We start from the raw sequence: 21,505 nt of genomic DNA, 5'->3' as shown, positions 1-21,505 counted from the left end.
TACTTCAATCTTCCCTCAACTTCCAATGCTCCAGTATGTAACAAAGAAAAACAAGTATTTGTTAAACGGTGAAAGACTGGGACCTATCAGTGCAGGAACATAAATCGTCACATGCACTTGGGGCCCAAGGTATGAGTAAGGAAGTTTAGCTGGCATTATATCGAGCCTTGGTAGTACTGAACCTGGAATATTGCGTACAGCTTTGTTCTCTGAGAAAGCATGCATTTTCCATGGTGGGAATGCAGCGAAGATTCATTAGTCTGATTCTAAATTGCAGGATTTATGCCTTATGGTGAATGATTGTACTGACTCGGACTATATTCCATAGAGTTTAGAAAAATGAGGGGAGACCTGCTGCCTCAAAGTTCCAGCAATTTTGGTTCAATCCTGAACTCCAGTACGAAGGTATCACAAAAATGCTGGAATAACTCAGCGGGTCAGGCAGCATCTCTGGAGAGAAGGAATGGGTGACGTTTCGGGTCGAGACCCTTCTTCAGACTGTACCAGCATCTGCAGTTATTTTCCTACTGAACTCCAGTGCTGTCAGTGTAAAGCTTGTATGTCCTTTCTCCTGTGGGACTGGGTATCCTTCAGTTTCCAACTTCATCCTAAAAACATAAGATCATATGGTCATAAGTGATAGGAGTAGAATTAGGCCATTCGGCCCATCAAGTCTACTCCACCATTCAATCATAGCCGATCTATCTCTCCCTCCTAACCCCATTCTCCTGCCTTCTCCCCATAACCTCTGACACCTGTACTAATCAAGAATCTATCTCTCTTTGCCTTAAAAATTCCCACTTTGCCTCCATAGCCTTGTGTGACAAAGAATTCTACAGATTCACTACCCTCTGACCAAAGAGATTTCTCCTCATCTCCTTCCTAAAAGAACGTCCTTTAATTCTGAGGCTATGACCTCTAGTCCGAGACTCTCCCACTAGTGGAAACATCCTCTCCACATCCACTCTATCCTATCCACATCCACTCTGTTTCAATGAGGTCCCCCCTCATTCTTCTAAACTCCAGCGGGTACAGGCCAGTGCCGACAAACATTCATCGTAGGTTAACCCACTCATTCCTGGGATCAATCTTGTAAACCGCCTCTGCACCCTCTCCAGAGCCAGCACATCCTTCCTCAGATATGGTGCCCAAAATTGCTCACAATATTCCAAATGCGGCCTTACCAGTCAGTGCCTTATAGAGCCTCAACATGACATCCCTGTTTTTTTATACAAGCCCTCTTGAAATAAATGATTCGACTTGCAAATTAACTTTTTGGGTTGTAGAGCAAAAAGGTTATTCAGCTTCTCTGCCATTTCTTTATTCCTCATTATCACTTCTCCTGCATCATTCTCCAGCGATCCAATGCCTCTTTCTTGCTCTTTGTATGACTGAAGAAACTCTTGCTATCCTCTTTTATATTATTGGCTAGCTTACATTTCATCTTTTCTCCCCGAATTGCCTTTTTAGTTACCTTCTGTTGTTCTTTAAAAGCTTTCCAATCCTCTGGCTTTCCACTAATCTTTGCCATGTTATACGCCTTCTCTTTTAGTTTTATACTGATCTTGACTCCCCTTGTCATCCACAGTCACCTCTTTCTCCCCCGAGAATTGTTCTTCCTCTTTGGAATGAAAAGATCCTGCATCTTCCAGATTATTCCCAGAAATTCCTGCCATTGCTGTTCCACCGTCCCTCTCCAGGGTCCCTTTCCAGTCAACTTTGGCCAGCTCCAAACCGACATCCAATTTCACCTTCTCCCTCTCAAATTGCAGAGTAATACTTATCAATATTGTGGTTGCTACCTCCTAATGGTTCCTTTACCTTGAGTTCCCTTATCAAATCTGGTTCATTACATAACACTAAATCCCAGAATTGCCTTTTCCCTGGTAGGGTCCACTGCAAGCTGCTCTAAGAATCCATCTCGGAGGCACTCTGCAAATTCCCTTTCTTGGGGCCCAGTACCAACCTGATTTTCCCAGTCTACCTGCATATTGAAATCTCCCATAACCACCGTAGCATTGCCTTTTTTTACATGCCAATTTTATCTCCTGATGTAATTTGTACCCTATATCCTGGCTACTGTTTGGGGGTCTGTAAATAACTCCCGTTAGGGTTTTTCTACCCGTATAATTTCTCAGCTCTATCCACAATGACACCACATCTTCTGATCCTATGTCACCCCGCGCTAAGGACTGAATTTCATTCCTAACCAAGAGAGCTAACCCACCCCCTCTGCCCACCTTTCTGTCGTTCCGATATGACGTATAGCCCTAAATATTCAGCTCCCAGCTCCGATCCTCTTGCAGCCACGTCTCTGTAATTCCCACAACATCATACCTACCAATCTCTAACTGTGCTACAAGCTCATCCACTTTGTTTCTAATACTAAGCGCATTCAAATACTACATCTTTAATTCGGTATTCACCTACCTTGTCACACTGGTACCTATTTTATTCTAATACAAAGCTTGAAGACAGTGAATTGTGATGAGGATATCATTATACTTCAAGGACATGTGAAACAAAAAAGTGCTGGAGAAACTTAGTGAGTCAGGCAGCATCTGGGGAAGGAATGGACAGTCGATGTTTTGAGTCCGGAACTTTCTTCAGACTCCTTAAGCAAATCTTAATGACTTGGAGCCTGAAGAAGATTGCCAACTCAAAACATCGCCTGTGCATTTCCTCCTCAGATGCTTCCTGACTTGCTGAGTTTCCCCAGCACTCTACTGATGATTCCAGCATCTACAAGGAAATGTAGACAGACTGGCAGAATGGGTGGAAGTGACAGTGGACATTGAGAAATGCTAAGTGTTACATTTTGGAAGGAAGAATAACAAGAGCCATTCATCGGAGAAAGTAACTTGAATCTCTTTCTGATGTGGTTGCAATGTCGACATTACTGAATCAACCCATTAATTTTGAAAGCCACAATCACATTCTTTTGGGTACACCGCACTGGTCCATTATGGCTTACTTTCATTTCAGGAGTTAATCTATATACTAAAACTCTCGTTTGTTTGTTTGTTTGTTCCTGAACTACAGCCAAAATGGTGCTCAACAGTGCGCCAATTTTAGGCCCACCTTATTCACCATCAGTCACCCCTTTGGTGCTAATGGAAGAAGTTTCATTGAAATTGGTGTTATATTTTTTAAGTTATTCACATTTTAAAGTTTAAATCTATCTCCTAGGGAGGGTGGGGGGAGGGAGGATAAGGGGGGGTTGAGGGGGATGGAGTGGGGGGGAGGGGAAGGGAGAGGGGGAGGAGGAGGAGGGGGAGATGGAGGAGGAAGGGGAGGGGGAGGAGGAAGGGGGGGGAGGGGAGTAAGGGGAGGGGAGGGGAGGGAGGAGGGAGGGGGGAGGGAGGGGGGAGGGAAGGGAGGAGGGGGAGGGGAGGGGGCTGAGGGGAGAGAGGGGGGAAGGAGTGAGAGGAGAGGGGGGAGTGGGAGAGGGGAGGGGAAGAGGGCAGGGGAGAGGAGAGGGTGCTGCTCCAATGCAGGACAGGTTTGGGCCCAATGGGTCCACTTGGTCTAGTATCAACTAAAGGGTGCATTTCCAAGAGGGATGTAGAAAAAGAGAGATTTTGAGGAAACTGATTTATTTATTGCAATTTGCAAGGTTGAGAAAATGGTTTGAAAAAATAGGTTCAGGGGCTTTCTAGTTTTATTAATTGAGGCATGGAGTGCAAGAGTAAGGAAACCACGATGAACCAATCTAAATAATTGCTGAAGAAGGGTCTCGACCCAAAACGTCACCCATTCCTTCTCTCCCGAGATGCTGCCTGACCTGCTGAGTTACTCCAGCATTTTGTGAATAAAAACCTTCGATTTGTACCAGCATCTGCAGTTATCTTCTGATACTAAATAATTGCTAGAACTACTGGCGTATTAAGTCCAATTATGGTGCCATACTTTGAGAAAATTGCAAATGCTTCAGAGAAGGTGATAACCACTTGTGAGGTGTTTGCGCAGTAATCAACCAGAACCAGAACCAGGTGTAATAAGGGATTTACTGAAAAGTTTCCATTGATTTTAGTTGGAGCAAAGAAGCTGGGGCTGTTTCTTCTTTGGACTAAAGGAATCGGGTGGAGGTGTTCAATATCACAACGGACAGAGGCAGAATATGTAGAGAGAAATCATTTCCATTCACCAAAGAGCAAAGAACTGGAGAAAACAGAATGAGGATGATTAGTAAAAGAACCAAAATTGCAGGGAGAAATCCTTTATTCAATAGCAACGGGCTGGGAGTGGACTCAAGGCCAGAGTCAGTGGGGAGAGAAAAAAAAATCATTTGCAGCTGGAGCTGGATAAATACTTGACTTTTTTTTGTTGTTGCAAGGGCAAGGCTATTGAGAAAGGACAAGGATATTAGATGACAAGGAACTGCAGATGCCGGAATCTTGGATTACTTCCATTTCCCTGAGCGTGACAAGATTGGTCAAATGACATCCTTCCACGCCAGAACCACTCGGCAATGTCGTAATGCTGTGAACTATTCACGTGCATCTGCCGTCGGGTAACAGAGGACAGACACACTCAGGAATTTGGAAACAACCTGCACAGGTTCCCCAGATCCAATCGCTGTCTGCGAGGGGGCGGGATCCACCTTGATTCATTCCCTTGCCCCTCAGGGCACTGCAATGAGCATTTATATCCTTCACATTTCCTGGAGCAGGACACTGAGAGCAACACACTCAAGCTGTCACTCGAGAAGATAGCCCGCTCCCTGCAAACGCAACCAGTATGACATCCACGAGACCAGCAAAGCCCAGCGCCTGCCTTGTCCCGAGCTACTACGACGGCTTCTTAGAAAAGATGGAGAATAAAAGCCAGGTAAGTACTTTTCTTACAATTTCGCTATCGTCGTTTTTGCAATGAATTTTTACGTTAGATTTTATATTAAAATGCTGACAGGTGCTTTTGAAAGTCTACCTGTAACTCGGTTGCCCTCTCGTTTAGTAGTTGATAGCTTATTGATGTCAACCATCAGGCTATTTATTAAACACTGCAACCTCCAAATAGGCTCCGAACCATCTAGACTTGAGGGGACATTATTTTTGACTTTGCATTATTATTGTTTATATAAAAACACACACACACATATAACAACTTTTATCGTTTATTTATTTGTTATATGGAAAAACATTTAATGTATGGCGACTATATATATTTATATTTATTCACAAAATGCTGGAGTAACTCAGCAGGTCAGGTATATATAGGTATAATTAACTAAAGGGTTGGATCAGCAGTGCTGTATCAATACTGAATGTCTGCCCCAGGGCTCTGTTCAGGAAAGCTCTAATGTTTATAATTTGTGTAAATGACACCGTTTCAGACATTCAATGCACAACAATTATATTTGCTAATGATGCAAATTGGAGTGGTATAAATGAATCGTTAGGAACAGTAACAATTAATTAACAAGTTCGACGAAGGAAAAAATAGGTGGGCGGAATAAGGGCAATTAATCGGAACAGGGATAAATGTATAAACACAACATTTCAGAAAGAAAATAAGGCAAACGCCCCTGGTGCTTTGCCAATCCTTGTGTTTTCAGCACTAAATACTGAAATATTGCATTCGTATCTGTGCGTTACATTTTGCCTTATTTCTGATTTTTACAACACAACACGATTGTTGACAATCTCCAGTGACAGCATTCTATTTTGAATTTTATTAAAATTTGTGTATTGTGCACTTTTTAAATAAAAATGCCTGTTCTCCCATTTCGGTCGATCTCTGGTTCTCTGCCACTTCAATGTTGGTTCCATCTCCAGTTATGTTTCCCCTGCGCCTTTAGACGTTGAGATGCAGCGTGGAAACGGGTCTTTTGGCCCACCAAGTCTGCGCCGACCAGCCATCACCCTGTACACTAGCACAATCCGACACACTAAGCACAATTTACAGAAGCGAATTAACCTACAAACCTGTACTTCTTTGGAGTGGGGGGTGGGGGGAGAAACCAGAGCATCTGGAGAAAACCCAAGCGGTCACGGGGAGAATGTACAAACTTCCTACCTGCAGACAGTACCTGCAGTCAGGATCGAACCTGGGTCTCTGACGCTGTAAGGCAGCAATTTTGCTGCTTTTGCTGCCCTGTGAAATTATTTTCTTTGCTGGCTCAATAATCCTCCCAAAATTTAGGTTTCCTGTGCCAATGCTCCTTATTTTGGAAGAATTTCCAGTTACTTATTACATTCGCGCCATGGTCCAAACTGAACTCTCTGGTTGGTAAAGGGAAGTACATTGTGGATGATCATATTGTTATCATGTGTTGTATTTATGCTGGCTGGTTAGCACGCAAAAAAAGCTTTTCACTGTACCTCAGTACACGTGACAATAAACTAAACTGAACTACTGTTTCTGTCTATGATGTCCAGCTGAGGGGCAGTGCAAAGTGGCACACCCAGTAGAGCCGCAGCCTCACACCGCCACAGAACCAGGTTCAATACTTGCCTCGGGTGTTGTTTGTACGGAGTTTTCATGTTCTCCCTGTGACCGTGTAGGTTTTCTCCTGGTGCTCCAGTTTCCTCCCACACTTCAAAGACATCTGGGTTTGTAGGTTAATTGGCTTCTGCAAATTGTCCATAGTGCGTCAGATAGAACTAGTGTACGGGTGATCGATCACTGGTCGGCACGGAGTTGGTGGGCTGAAGGGCCTGTTTTCATGCTGAAGAAACTAAACTAAGTACAATAGCAGTGTAGGAGTCTAACAGGTTACCTTCTAACATTCTGCTATATATTTATATATATATAGCAGAATGTTGGAAGGTATATATATATATATGCTGTAACAGAGTAAGAGTTCTGCACTCCATAGTGCAAACATGGAAGTCTAGCACAGGTTGACTTGTGCACTACAGTAGCTGGTGGCTATCAGTATGATCCAGCCCATTATATTAACTGGTTACCAGGCATTTATACATACGGCAGAGGTTAACATGATTGCACAGAACAATAGTTATGATTTTCCAGATTATTGATGAGCTGATGCAGTTTATTGATGATGTTGCTTACACACCCCATCACTCTGAGGAAGGGCAGGTCAATAACTGGCTGAGTTAAATTTATCTTCTTTATTTCTTGGATAGGCTATGACTTGAGAGGGCTTCATGTTGTTGACTGATTGCTGCTCTGGGTTTGCCTGAGGGCAGTTACCTGTGATGCATAGATCACCACACAGACCATTAGCATCACTGCAGAAATTCTTTGGAAGCATCCTATGCTTAACCAGTTTGGGCAGTTTCAACAAAGGGCTTATTCTATCGTATAAAATCAGGTCTTTCCTGGTAACTCCAGTAGACAGCTTCATTTATACCTTCTCCACTGATGAGGTGGCCCTTGTCAGCATCTGGTCCCAAAAGAGGATTTGAATAATTTTCAGACCAGGGCTGACGGCTTAATGCACCTCATTATTTTTAGACATTACGATCCCTAATATGATACGGGTCTTCCCTTCCCCTTGCCTTCAAGAACCTTGCCATTACCAAACCCTCCATTCCCAATATCCTGGAGGTTACCATTGTCTGGAGGGATTGGAAGGAACCCCAGGAATTTGATCCATCGACCAAGCATTGGCAATCTCTATTCTTTTCAAAATGGTTATCTTGGATGGAAGTCACGAAGTGATGATCTCGCACGAGATGCAACACCTGTCCCTTTACCTCCCCCTCAACACCATCCAAGGACCCAAACAGTTTTTCCAGGTGAGACAGAGGTTCACCTGCACCTCCTCCAACCTCATCTATTGTATCCGCTGCTCTAGATGTCAACTTATTTACATCGGCGAAACCAAGCGCAGGCTCGGCGATCGCTTCGCTCACACCTGCGCGCTCGGTCCGCATTGGCCAAACTGATCTCCCGGTGGCCGAGCACTTCAACTCCCCTTCCCATTCCCTGTCTGACCTTTCTGTCATGGGCCTCCTCCAGTGCCATAGTGAGGCCCACCGAAAATTGGAGGAACAGCACCTCATATTTCGCCTGGGCAGCTTGCAGCCCAGTGGTATGAACATCGACTTCTCCAACTTTAGATAGTTCCTCTGTCCCTCTCTTCCCCTCCTCCTTCCCAGATCTCCCTCTATCTTCCTGTCTCCACCTATATCCTTCCTTTGTCCCACCCCCCTGACATCAGTCTGAAGAAGGGTCTCGACCCGAAACGTCACCCATTCCTTCTCTCCTGAGATGCTGCCTGACCCGCTGAGTTACTCCACCATTTCGTGCCAAATGTCTCTTGATAATTATGGGGAGAAAGCAGGAGAATGGGGTTAGGAGAGATAGATCAGCCATGATTGGATGGCGGAGTAGACTTGATGGGCCGAATGGCCTAATTCTACTCCTATCACTTATGATCGCTTGTGTCCAAACCATGACCATAACCAGTTCTAACCTCCTGCATTTACCTACACATGGTTGTTGGAGTGTAATTAAAATTCTGCCTCGCGTGCTTTCCCAAAAAACCTAAAACCAACTTGTGGTCCAATGGCTGGTATTAATTAATTCGACAAAGACAAATGTGGGTCCCTTGAAGACAGAAGCAGGGGAATTTATTATGGGGAACAAAGAAATGGCAGACGAGTTAAACCGTTACTTTGGATCTGTCTTCACTGAGGAAGATACACACAATCTCCCAAATGTTCTAGGGGCCGGAGAACCTAGGGTGATGGAGGAACTGAAGGAAATCCACATTAGGCAGGAAATGGTTTTGGGTAGACAGATGGGACTGAAGGCTGATAAATCCCCAGGGCCTGATGGTCTGCATCCCAGAGTACTTAAGGAGGTGGCTCTAGAAATAGTGGAAGCATTGGAGATCATTTTTCAATGTTCTATAGATTCAGGATCAGTTCCTGTGGATTGGAGGATAGCAAATGTTATCCCACTTTTTAAGAAAGGAGGGAGAGAGAAAACGGGTAATTATAGACCAGTTAGTCTGACATCAGTGGTGGGGAAGATGCTGGAGTCAATTATAAAAGACGAAATTGCTGAGCATTTGGATAGCAGTAACGGGATCATTCCGAGTCAGCATGGATTTACGAAGGGGAAATCATGCTTGACAAATCTACTGGAATTTTTTGAGGATGTAACTAGGAAAATTGACAAGGGAGAGTCAGTGGATGTGGTGTACCTCGACTTTCAGAAAGCCTTCGACAAGGTCCCACATAGGAGATTAGTGGGCAAAATTAGGGCACATGGTATTGGGAGTAGGGTACTGACATGGATAGAAAATTGGTTGACAGACAGAAAGCAAAGAGTGGGGATAAATGGGTCCCTTTCGGAATGGCAGGCAGTGACCAGTGGGGTACCGCAAGGTTCGGTGCTGGGACCCCAGCTATTTACGATATACATTAATGACTTAGACGAAGGGATTAAAAGTACCATTAGCAAATTTGCAGATGATACTAAGTTGGGGGGTAGTGTGAATTGTGAGGAAGATGCAATAAGGCTGCAGGGTGACTTGGACAGGTTGTGTGAGTGGGCGGATACATGGCAGATGCAGTTTAATGTAGATAAGTGTGAGGTTATTCACTTTGGAAGTAAGAATAGAAAGGCAGATTATTATCTGAATGGTGTCAAGTTAGGAGGAGGGGGAGTTCAACGAGATCTGGGTGTCCTAGTGCATCAGTCAATGAAAGGAAGCATGCAGGTTCAGCAGGCAGTGAAGAAAGCCAATGGAATGTTGGCCTTCGTAACAAGAGGAGTTGAGTATAGGAGCAAAGAGGTCATTCTACAGTTGTACCGGGCCCTGGTGAGACCGCACCTGGAGTACTGTGTGCAGTTTTGGTCTCCAAATTTGAGGAAGGATATTCTTGCTATGGAGGGCATGCAGCGTAGGTTCACTAGGTTAATTCCCGGAATGGCGGGACTGTCGTATGTTGAAAGGCTGGAGCGATTGGGCTTGTATACACTGGAATTTAGAAGGATGAGGGGGGATCTTATTGAAACATATAAGATAATTAGGGGATTGGGCACATTAGAGGCAGATAACATGTTCCCAATGTTGGGGGAGTCCAGAACAAGGGGCCACAGTTTGAGAATAAGGGGTAGGCCATTTAGAACGGAGATGAGGAAGAACTTTTTCAGTCAGAGGGTGGTGAAGGTGTGGAATTCTCTGCCTCAGAAGGCAGTGGAGGCCAGTTCGTTGGATGCTTTCAAGAGAGAGCTGGATAGAGCTCTTAAGGATAGCGGAGTGAGGGGGTATGGGGAGAAGGCAGGAACGGGGTACTGATTGAGAGTGATCAGCCATGATCGCATTGAATGGCGGTGCTGGCTCGAAGGGCTGAATGGCCTACTCCTGCACCTATTGTCTATTGTCTATTGTCTATTAAATTAAAGATATGATTCATCAATCTATTAGGTCACATTAACCTAGTTTGTTGAACCTAGTTCATGCATTTTCAACATCTTTATTTTTAACACTCCATGTTTTTATTTCCTGTGAAGTTCGGGAATTTGACACTAAAATGTGTCACTGAATTTAAGGTGTGTAATATAAACACGTGAGTAGTATCGGGATGTAAAATTCGAAAATGCTCCAAGCACTTTCAGGTGTGTAGGGAGAGAAGTAACGTGCCAGATTAATGGCATGTCACCAGACTTGCTTCAAAGAAAGTGTTTAGTTCAAGGCTATAATTACATTGCATTATTTTACTGTAAATCCACACATGTGTCAGAAACTAAAACAAATTGATTGGGAATATTTTATTGCAAAAAAAAAAGATTAAGTTTTCGATTTGCCTTGGCGTACTGATTTTAGTTTTGAGTTATAAATGTTGTGGTTTTTGCAATCTGAATGCAAACCAAGAATTCGGGAGTAAAAAGCCAAAAATCCTGGGTCACGGGCTCAATTAAATTTTAATTGAGTCAGGTCTGGAATGAACTTAACCCCAGTTAATTTTTTTTCAAATTTATTTTGGTGATAGATGGCACTGGGGCAGGAGTTTTTAAACCAGGCTTGAATTCTTCCTTTGGGGTTGATAATTGCTCTTGAGGTTATCTTGTTCCAGTTCTGCTAGATTTCTACTGACAGAGAAAACTTCCACAAAACACAATGTGTCTCCCCTTTTGTTGTAATTCTAACAGGATACACCCTCCTCCTCCAAAAAAACCCTCTACTTTTGTCTGTTTTTCTTTCCCATGGCAAGAGTGCACATTTAAAGCCGCACAAGAAACTTCAAGTAAAAACAGAAAATGCTGCAAGCATTCGTCAGTCAGTCAGTCAGTTTCTGTGAGAAGAGAAACTTAATATTTTGGGTTGGAGACTGCCAGAATTAGCAAAGGGAACATGCAGACTAATTCTACATTTAAAGATCAGCTTTTTTTTTAATAACCTTTCACCTGACTGAGGGATAGTCAGTGCATAACAGGAACTTGTCATTAAATGCCAGGATGATGACCTGTCTATGCTATTGAAAATGGTTTTCAATAGAAGGATATGAATCCAAAGGACCCAAAATATTACTAAGAATAAGTATTCTTCTCACAAATCTAGATAACCTCAGTTTTCCAACATCTTGGGTGATTCTAGTTTTTTGCAGTGCTCCCTTGGCACAGCAACAGAATGTCAGTCTGAATCACCTTGACTATGACCAAAACCAATACTTTCTGACTGAGAAACAAGGTGGACAGTAGGATTTTGGACAAAGTGCACATAACTTCCTGACTATCACCCCACCCCACTTCTGCAAAGGAAGGATTACATTCTTGTTAAAAAAATACCCTGGTGCCATTACTGTACAATAGTGAAGCAGTCTTGTCAAAATACTGTGTCGATTTTTTTTTTTCCTTATTGATTTTAACTTTTGAGGTCTATATGAAATTCCCCATTTCTCTTTTTTTCCCAAATATTTGTAATCTCCTTCCTCGTAACCTCCAGAAATCAAAAAATCAATCTCATCTAAGGTTCCTTGTTTATCATTTTGAAGACGTGCTGTAAAAATTATCTGGATTGACGTGATTCTTGACATAACCTGGCATTTGGCCAGAAGTGAGAATATTTGCAGTATTGGAACAACTCAGTTACTGTAAGTGCACCTTGCTTCCTGATGCCAATGTGAATAATACGTTGACGCATCGCACATATACTCCCAAAACATGTCTGTCCATGTCGACATACAAAACAACAATTTGCATTTAGATGGCAGATGTTTTTTTAATCCTATTCTTTCTTTCCTCCGATCCTTTGAATGTCCCAGTATGCTAGAAACTAGCCTTTCATCACTGGAATCTGAATTCATATCAGACTGAACTGATAAGTTTAGTTTAGAGATACAGAGTGGAAGCAGGCCCTTCAGCTCACTGGGTCCCCGCACACTAGCACTATCCTGCTTTTACAATTTACAATTTTGCTGAAGCCAATTAACCTACAAAACTGTGCGTCTTTAGAGTTGGGAGGAAACAGGAGCACTTGGAGAAAACCCACGCGGTCACTGGGAGAACGTACAAACTCCGTACAGACAGCACCCATAGTCAGAATCGAACCCAGGTCCCTGCGTCTGTAAGACAGCAACTCTGTCGCTGCGCCACCATGCCGTCCCATAAGTTAGTAATTATTTTGCTCTGTGCTGGACAGAAAGGTCACGCACAACTTGATTTTGAAATGGTCTCCATTAGGTTCAGAGGTGACCCGTGAATAGTATAAAGGCATCTCTTGAGCACTGTATTGACAACTGATGCAGCATTTACAACTTTATTCTGTGGAACAGGAAGGCTGGTTTGAGAGAAATGTCTCGTGGGAGCAGTTATGAGATTAGACCCGAGGCATGTTGAAGGCCAATGTACAGGGAGAGTTCCTATGCATCCAGCCTTGCTGGATTTGAACCCACCAGCACCTAATGCAGACTTAGACACGTAAACAAAAATTAATGCAAGTTTGCAGTGAACAGTTCGCCATCAGTGGTCACATGATGAAACAAAGCACAGTACTCTGATGCTGAAAATCAGGAATAAAAGAAAATTGTTGGAACACTCAGCTGGATAGGAAGTGTCTGTTGTGAAAGCAAGAACATTAACATTTCAACTCCGTTGATCAAAAAAACAGAGAGGAATGTGTCTGTCTGTGTGCGTGTCTTTGCCTACAGTGAAAGATAATGCTGGGCATTTGCAACATTTTTGGTCATGGAGTTATATTAGGAAAGGTGATTTTTTTTCTTATCTCTGCATGGAATCTGCAAGCCATTGTCTGACAAGTATGGCTTTGTGTGTGTGATGCTTAACTTGATAAATCTCTCTTTAATCAATGTGGTTTCATGTCAGTTGGTGCTGGTGGATGGACTGGAAAAACTACTTAAAACCCCCCCCCCATTCTTTTTCTGGATTTGGGTGTTGGCAGCCAGACCCACTGTTCTTCCTCGTCGCTAAATGTCCTACAGAATGCAGTGATGTTTTGCTTTCTTGAACCACTGCAGTTCTTCTGGGGAGAGCACCTCCATAGCAAGTTGGGTTGGGTGTTCCAGTATTTACACCTGGTAGTGACAAAAGACCAGCAATATTTCCAAATGAGGAAATACTTGCGGGGGAACATGCAGATAGTTGTGTTTCCATCCACCTAGTGCCAATGTATTTCTAACTGGTGGAGGTCACAAGTTTGGGAGGTGCAGTCGGGGTAGCCAGGCTTAACAACTGCAGTGCACTTTGTAGATGTACACGTTGCTGTCTTGGTATACTGGTGATGGTAAGTAGAGAGTGTTTCATCACACTCCTGACAGTAGTGTCTTGGGAAAATGCTGGTGTGGGCCTTGGGGTGTCAGTTGCCACAGGCTGCCAATTTTGTAGCCAGCACCATGTTCATTTAGTTGGTCCAGTTGAGTTTGGGGGTCAGCGGTGGCCCTCAAGATATCATTGATGGGGACTGATTGATTGTAGTGAGGTGAGGCGAGTAGTTAGATTCTCACTTGTAGGAGTTGGTTTTATCACCTGGCATTTTAGTGGTGTGGATGTAACTGGCCACTTGTTGGCCAAGCCTGAATGCCCCCTGGGTTTTGCTGCAAGTTGGGTATAGGTTGCTCCTTTTGCTGAGTTGCAAGTGGAAGTAAATGTTGTACAATCATGAGGGAACATCCCCACTTCTGACATGATAACGGGAGGAAGATCATCGATGAAGCAGCTGATGATAATTGGGCTTTGGACTCCAAATTGAGGAAGCCCATTGCAGGGATGATTGATCATTGACTATCATTGGGGTGGTGCAGCAGGTAGAGCTGTTGCCTCACAGTGCCAGAGACCTGGTTCGATCCTGACCTCGGGAGCGTATGGAGGTTACATATTCTCCCTGTGACTGTGTGGGTTTCCTCTGGATGCTCTGATTTCCTTCCACATCCCAAAGATCTGCAGGTTTGGAGGTTAATTGGCCTCTTAATTTTCCCCTAGCGTGGATGCCAAAGTGGGAGAACTAGTGCGAATGGGCGATCGATGGTCGGCATGGACTTGGTGGGCCGGAGGGCCTGCTTCCATGCTGTATCTTTCAACCAATCAATCAGCTCAATTGATCAATCAACCACACCATCTTTCTTTTTCTGATTCATGACTCCAGTTTTTAAATTGGTTTCCCTTTTTACTGCCCACTCACCTCAGTTTTACCAGGATCCCTTGATGTCATATCCCGTCAAATACTTTTGTCATCCTCCTAGTTCTACAATTCAGTGGTCCATATTTGGATTACTGTCTAGAACATAGTCATTCTGAAAAATTATAAACCAAGCATTAGTGAGGAGGTTATTTCTTCAGCAAGTGCTGCTTGAAACCACTGTTGATAATGGCTTCCACCACTTTGGTGATGACTGAGGAGACTGGATGGGCAGTAATTATTTACATCTTTGTTGGGTAGATGCCAGTGATGCAACTCTGCTTGGTCAGTGTGGCTTGTGGCACAGCGAATTCTGGACTGCAGGTCTTCAGTGCCACAGCTAGGATGTAATCTTATCTCCTAGCCTTCCCTGTGTCTAATACTGTGGCCATATTGTGCTGTGGCTCACAGACCTCCTCGTTTAGTCATTCACAGATGAACATTAAGTGCGGCCCCCAAATGCCTACCTATTGTTAAGATCGTCTTTCTGACGATCAACTGGGGAATGTATTGTGCTTTAACCTCTGAAGAATGATTGGTCGTGATTAGATTAAATATTGTCAATTTCGCAGTCTCGACAAGCGATGATCATAAAGGAAAAGGCCAAAGTCCCCCTGTCACCTGATCCAAATTCTGCCCCTTCAACCTGCATAATGGCATAAATTGCTCAGCAATGGGTCGTAAATATTTCCCATGGGTGGAATTGGAGTTGGATCAAAACATATTTTTGAGAGTTTACTTCCTGCATGTGAAATCTTATCAGCCTTTTAAAACCTCACACACACTGGTACAGGTCGGGGTGGTGGAGTACTAAGCTTGAAGGTTAAGAAATTTATAACAATTCTTGGCAGTGAACGTCAAGTACCAGAGGCGCATCCAATGTCTTTAACCCCTCTCTGGATTACTGGCTTTGGGAGATCATGTTGGGGTTTGAATTTGGAGGGAGTAAGCTTTATCTTTTTGGTGCAGATTTTCCCCTCTGACACCAGTTAGAAGCAGAGTGGAATATCTTATGGTAGAAGATGCATAAAACGTATAACTCCACTCCCCCTCCTGCAAGCCAAATAGAATCATTCCAGCATCCAAGTCATGCTATGGGACAAGATAATGCAGCCAATGGAATTTTCCGATACTCCTTCTTTAATCTCCATTTTATACATTCTTTAATCTCCATTTTATATATTCCTCTTTTCCAACTCCTTCTGTTGCAAATTGCCACTGCCAAGGTATCCAGGAAAAATAATCCAGCTTAATACAATTGATTTTTGCCATGCAAGAGCGAATATTATTTACTAACACAGCCATAACATTTGCATTGGGTTCAAATTACAAGCAGATTAACCTATTTATGACCAAATGCAAATTCAGCGGTAATCAGTAACAAATTAATCCTCACGATTGGAAATGGCAATTGAAAAATAAACCTCTGTGTTTTGATCAATCTGCCAGATTCTAGAAGAGGTTGATTTGTTGTGTTGCAAAATGTAACTGAGTAGGAATCATTAACTCAATGGCTGAAACATTATAGAGCTGGTTTATCTGCTTGGGATCATGTGTGACATTTGCATTGGCCCTAATACAGTCACTGGTGATTCATTTATAAGACTGATGATGTAATTGTACAGGAAGGAATATCTTTTTCATTTATTCGCTCGTGTTTCTGGCAAGCCGACGAAACAAAGAGTTGTGCTATAACGCAGGCTTCCTTAATCCAAATCCAGTTCGGTTTAGAGATACTGCATGGAAACAGGCCCTTCGGCCCACCGAGTTCATGCAGTCCAGCGATCATCCCGTACACTAGCACTACCCTATACACTAGGAACAATTGACAATTTTTTCTTGCTAATTAACCCACAAACCTGTACATCTTTGGAGTGTGGGAGGAAACCAGAGCATCTGGGGAAAACCCATGCAGTCACAGGAAGGTTTCCTGTGTTACAGCAACAGACTCGATCAAACAGAGAATTCCATTCAGTCTCCATGGCGATGCTAGTGATCCAAACCACTTGTTTACCAGCCAGAAGGACCAAGAGTTCTGGGGAGGGTGAAATGGGGGAGGAACTGAAAGAGAGAAAATAATGTGATGATTGTATTTCCTCACTTAATGTGCAATTTCTTTTGGCAGAAATACAAGAGGTATTGGACGGTGCTCAGAGGGAACGAATTATTCTTCCAGGCGAACAGCAAGGATCCAATGGTATGTCACTGTGTTTCTGTAAGCAAGTACCCCACGTCATCCATTTTGTAGAAGCCTCAGTAAACAACTTATTGCATGGTTTGATTTTATTTACTCTTGTGGCCAGAGTGAGGTAGGTGGGAGATAGCAGGGGGGGAGAAAGTAAGTAATTTGTATGGTTTTGCCAAAATGGAGGAGTATCTTGCACTAAATGGCCCGATTCAGGAATAATTTTCTTGTATTTTTTTTGCCATGCTGAAATGTATTTACATTCTTGGAACTCTATTACCTCTTAATATTAACACTTACCTAGGCTGCCAGCTCCTTCAATTCTGGAACTTTCTATTAACCCTGAAGCAACCATCTGAAAACAATTATTAAACCAAAACCAGGAAAGCTAAATTCTATTTCTTTCCTATTTGCTTGATATACACTTTTACTCCACTGCTGCACCACCCTGCCACCACTCTTCAGGAAGCAAGGACTTTACTTTGTGCTTTTATTCCCTGTTTATTAAAATAAAGGCAAAAAAGTTTAAACCTTCTATGCATATTCATTTATATTATGAACCTGTATTTTTCAGTATATTGAGAAAATCAATCTTGAAGACTTCATGTCTGTGGAAGATGATGAAGATGATGAAATCTATAATAATAACCTACAACACATCTTGATATTGAAGCTGAAATCTGGAGATATAAAGTTAAAGGTAACATTTTGTCCTTGTGTTGAGTTGAGATGCTTTTGGCCCTCATGGCTTACATACTAAGTGAATCTTAGTATGAACGGAATCTTTTAGAACGGAGATGAGGAAAAACTTTTAAGTCAGAGAGTTGTGAATCTGTGGAATTCTCTGCCTCAGAAGGCAGTGGAGGCCAATTCTCTGAATGCATTCAAGAGAGAGCTAGATAGAGCTCTTAAAGATAGCGGAGTCAGGGGGTATGGGGAGAAGGCAGGAACGGGGTACTGATTGTGAATGATCAGCCATGATCACATTGAATGGCGGTGTGGCTCGAAGGGCCGAATGGCCGCCTCCTGCACCTATTGTCTATTGTCTATTAAAGAGGGTGTAGGATTGAGGGAAACAAAGGTTAATTCCCAAAGTAACCATTCCCTCAACTGGTCCTTTGTTCACAATTCCATGACTACCTATTGTTCCCTCTCACGGCACTTTTGTGTGTTACTATAGGAGATGCAGCATACGCCCTCTAACTTTCCTACCTACTCCTTACTCCTGAGCTGGGAGTCATCCAGGCTCCCAAATAGTCCATCCAGGTGAAGTGCTTTAAAGTGCATGTTTTGTCACCTTTTCCAGTTCTGAAAGAGAAGAAAGGGTGGAGAATATGTTTGTCCAAGTGATACAAGCATTGATAGTGCATCTGAGGGAGGATACTGAATGCTTGGTATCACAGCTGACCTGCGTGGTGGATGTGTAAGTAGATGGATATGAATAAGGTAGACACAAAATGCTGGAGTAACTCAGCGGGTCAGGCAGCATCTCGGGAGAGAAGGAATAGGTAATGTTTCGGGTAGAGACCCTTCTTCAGACTGAATAAGAGCAGCTTAGAGAAAAATCAAATGTTAGAACCACTAAATAAATACAGAACTTGGTTGCCTGAAATATTCAACAAATCGAGCAGTTTCTGTGGAGGGAAAAACTAATGTTACTGGTGGATGATCTTTGATCAGATCTAACCAGTTCTGACACAAACAAGAAATGCTGGTTATGTGAAATTGTTGAATTTAATATTGTGTCCCGACTGTTTCAGTGGATTCAGACAGAAGTTTCCTTGAGATGATATTGGGAATAATTTAACTGTCATAAGAGCCAGGATGTTTAGATGCTAAAAATCTCTGAAATAGGCAGGCAAATCGGCATAATAAAATTACAAAAAAGGCACGATAAAGGCATTTACTGACAAAAAAAGGCATGTATTTCCACCACCAAAATATGGTTAAAAATTATAATATAAAGGTACACTACATTAAATGATCAAATTGCCTGGTTGCACATAATTACTAGCATTTTTTTCAAATTACCTGGCTCGAAGGGCCGAATGGCCTACTCCTGCACCTATTGTCTATTGTGTTAAATGATGCCGTCTGTCAGACATAATTTGCTTCAGTTGGTGAAAAACCTCTTTCTACCCCAGCTGAGGTCACTGGTGCATACCCGAAACAAACTACAGCTCTATATTCATGTTGATATCTTGTGCATAACAACTACCTTTGAGAACTTTAGCTATGTTTTATATTTCTTCAAGATCTTTGTTACCTAAAATCATTCTCTCACATTTTCCTTGTATGTCTTTACCTACATCGCCAGGAACCTTATGAATATTGTCAGTTACTTTGTTGAAAACCTGCAAGTTATTCACTAATGTTTCGCCACGTTTCTCAAGGGAAGTGATAGCTTGTGGGAAGTTTGCAAAATTGGAAGCAATAAACACAAGATGACAGTGGAGAAACATTTTCTGCATGATTTCACTGATGATCCTGACTGCAGCAGATTCTTCTTCTTCAAAACAGTTGACGATTTCTTTTATCTTTTCAAAATTTGCAGCAGAGTAGAGTACTGCAGAGTGCTATATACCCCACTAAGTCAAAACGGGCTGAGGAGGTAGCGGAATCTCTGGTGCCATTTCCTTGAACAACTGCTCAGGTGCTTTGAGGAAGATTTTCTTGACATTGGAAACTGGGCAATCGACATTTGGAAACAAGCTACGAAATCCATCTCGTAATGGAGAAAACATGCAAACAGAAATGGGAGTTATTTAAGTTTGTGTTTTTTTTTTCTCCACAGGCAGATAGTTTGGAGAGCCAAGAGCAATGGAAAAGCTTCATTCACACAGTTACAAAGGTAAGTCAGTTCCATTGCCACTTCACTGTTTGCTTTAGTTATCTTAGATAAATGGTGAAAAAAAACATTGCTCTATCCAATCAGGTGCACAATTTATGTTCATAAGTGATAGGAGCAGAATTAGGCCATTCGGCCCATTAATTTTACTCCACCATTCAATCATGGCTGATGTATCTCTCCCTCCTAACCCCATTCTCCTGGCTTCTCATAACCCCTGACACCCGTACTAATCAAGAATCTATCTATCTCTGCCTTAAAAATATCCATTGGCTTGGCTTCCACAGCCTTCTGCGGCAATAAATTCCTTCTGATTAAAGAAATTCCCAATGAAAATGTTGTAGGGTAGATCTTCCATTCTGAAATCCCTTTTGTGGTGATCCTCTCCCTGCTCCACATGAATACTTAATTTGGCTTGATACATTGACTGAATATTACGTCAGTGGGTGTAAATGGAACAAGCAAAATGTGGTTATTTTATTCATCGGGAATCAGAAGAAACATTTTATCTTGTTTTCTTTCTTGTTTCTTCAACTGGGAATATGAATGAGATGAATGAGAAGTGTTATGGAAGAGATGCTAATAATTTGTTTTAACTAAAGGGATGATTTGCCAACTGAACAATTGTATGGATTTTTTAAAGTTCCAGACCATTTCTCCTCATGAGATCGGCCATTTTGAAATGAAATAATACATTCAATCAATATGTAATAAATGTCACAGGAGTAATGCAACCCCCCCCCCCCCCCCCCCCCCCCCCCCCCCACTTCGCTCTAAACTTGAATGTTTAAATTGCAGTAAGATTTCTAAATAAGGAAATACAATTCATTAAACTGTTGTGACTGAGCATGTTGTTTTGTTCTGAATATTGTGGTGTGTATTGGAGTCATACAGTATGGAAACAGGCCCCTTTGCCCAACTTGCCGTCACCGACCAACATGCCTCATCTACCTGTCCCAAGTCCTACCTGCCTGTGTTTGGCCCCTATCCCTCTCAACCTTTCCTATCCGTGTACCTGTCTAAATGTTTCTTAAACATTGCGATAGTACCTGCCTCAACTACCCCCACCGGCAGCTCTTTCCATATACCTACCACTGTTTGTGTTTTTTAAAAAAAGTTGCCCCCAGGATCATATTAAATCTTTCCCCCCTCACCTCAAACCTTTGTCTTCTGGTTCTCGATTTCCCCTATTCTGGGTAAAGCAGTCTGTGCATATACCCTATCTATTTCTCTCATGATATTGTACACCTCCAAGGTATTTATTCACAAAATGCTGGAGTAACTCAGCAGGTCAGGCAGCATCTCGGGATAGAAGAAATGCCTTTGATTTGTACCAGCATCTCCAGTTATTTTCTTATTGTACACCTCCAAGATCGCCTCTTATCCTCCTGCAGTCCATGGACTAAAGCCCTAGCCCGTTCAACCTCTCCCTATAGCTCAGGCCCTCGAGTCCTGGCAACATCCTCGTAAATCTTATCTGCACCCTTTCCAGCTTCACATAATGACCAAAACTGAGCACATTGCTCTAAATGTGCCCTCACCAATGTCGTGTACAACAAATGTGGCCTAACCAATGTCTTGTACAATTTTCTTTATATAGCTTGAGATTCCCAACCTGATTCTCCTCCCTGGACAGATTTGGAGACTTCGGGGGGTACTTGAACAGGAGATAAAGCGACGGCGAAAGTTGTCGTCCTCTCCACCACCCCTGCCACCACCACGATCAACAACTCCAGAGCGTGACCAAAACTACGATGATGTGGAAAACGTCCGTCTCAGGTGCCTTTCTAGGTGTTGAGAGGAAGTGGGATTAGTTGATGTTGAGCAAGGTGAAAGGAGGGATGAATTTCTTCTGAGCCCGTTGCATGTCCATCTCATTTTTGTTTGTTACGTCGTCTTCTGCTATGTTCACTTC

At 42.8% G+C, this 21,505-nt stretch overlaps 1 protein-coding gene across 1 annotated transcript; it reads left to right on the top strand.

Moving 5' to 3' along the window:
• Positions 1-4,715: 4,715 nt before the first annotated feature.
• Positions 4,716-21,369, top strand: LOC144590712 (signal-transducing adaptor protein 1-like; the record flags this gene model as incomplete). The annotated part of the gene is made up of 5 exons (XM_078395136.1): positions 4,716-4,830; positions 16,683-16,754; positions 17,317-17,442; positions 19,537-19,593; positions 21,191-21,369. Coding segments are annotated over exons 1-5 (524 nt in total), but the record flags the coding sequence as incomplete, so codon positions are not given.
• Positions 21,370-21,505: the final 136 nt, after the last annotated feature.

Source organism: Rhinoraja longicauda, unplaced genomic scaffold, assembly GCF_053455715.1.
Source record: "Rhinoraja longicauda isolate Sanriku21f unplaced genomic scaffold, sRhiLon1.1 Scf000264, whole genome shotgun sequence".
Classification (NCBI taxonomy): domain Eukaryota; kingdom Metazoa; phylum Chordata; class Chondrichthyes; order Rajiformes; family Arhynchobatidae; genus Rhinoraja; species Rhinoraja longicauda.
This window is presented reverse-complemented; position numbering and strand designations above follow the sequence as displayed.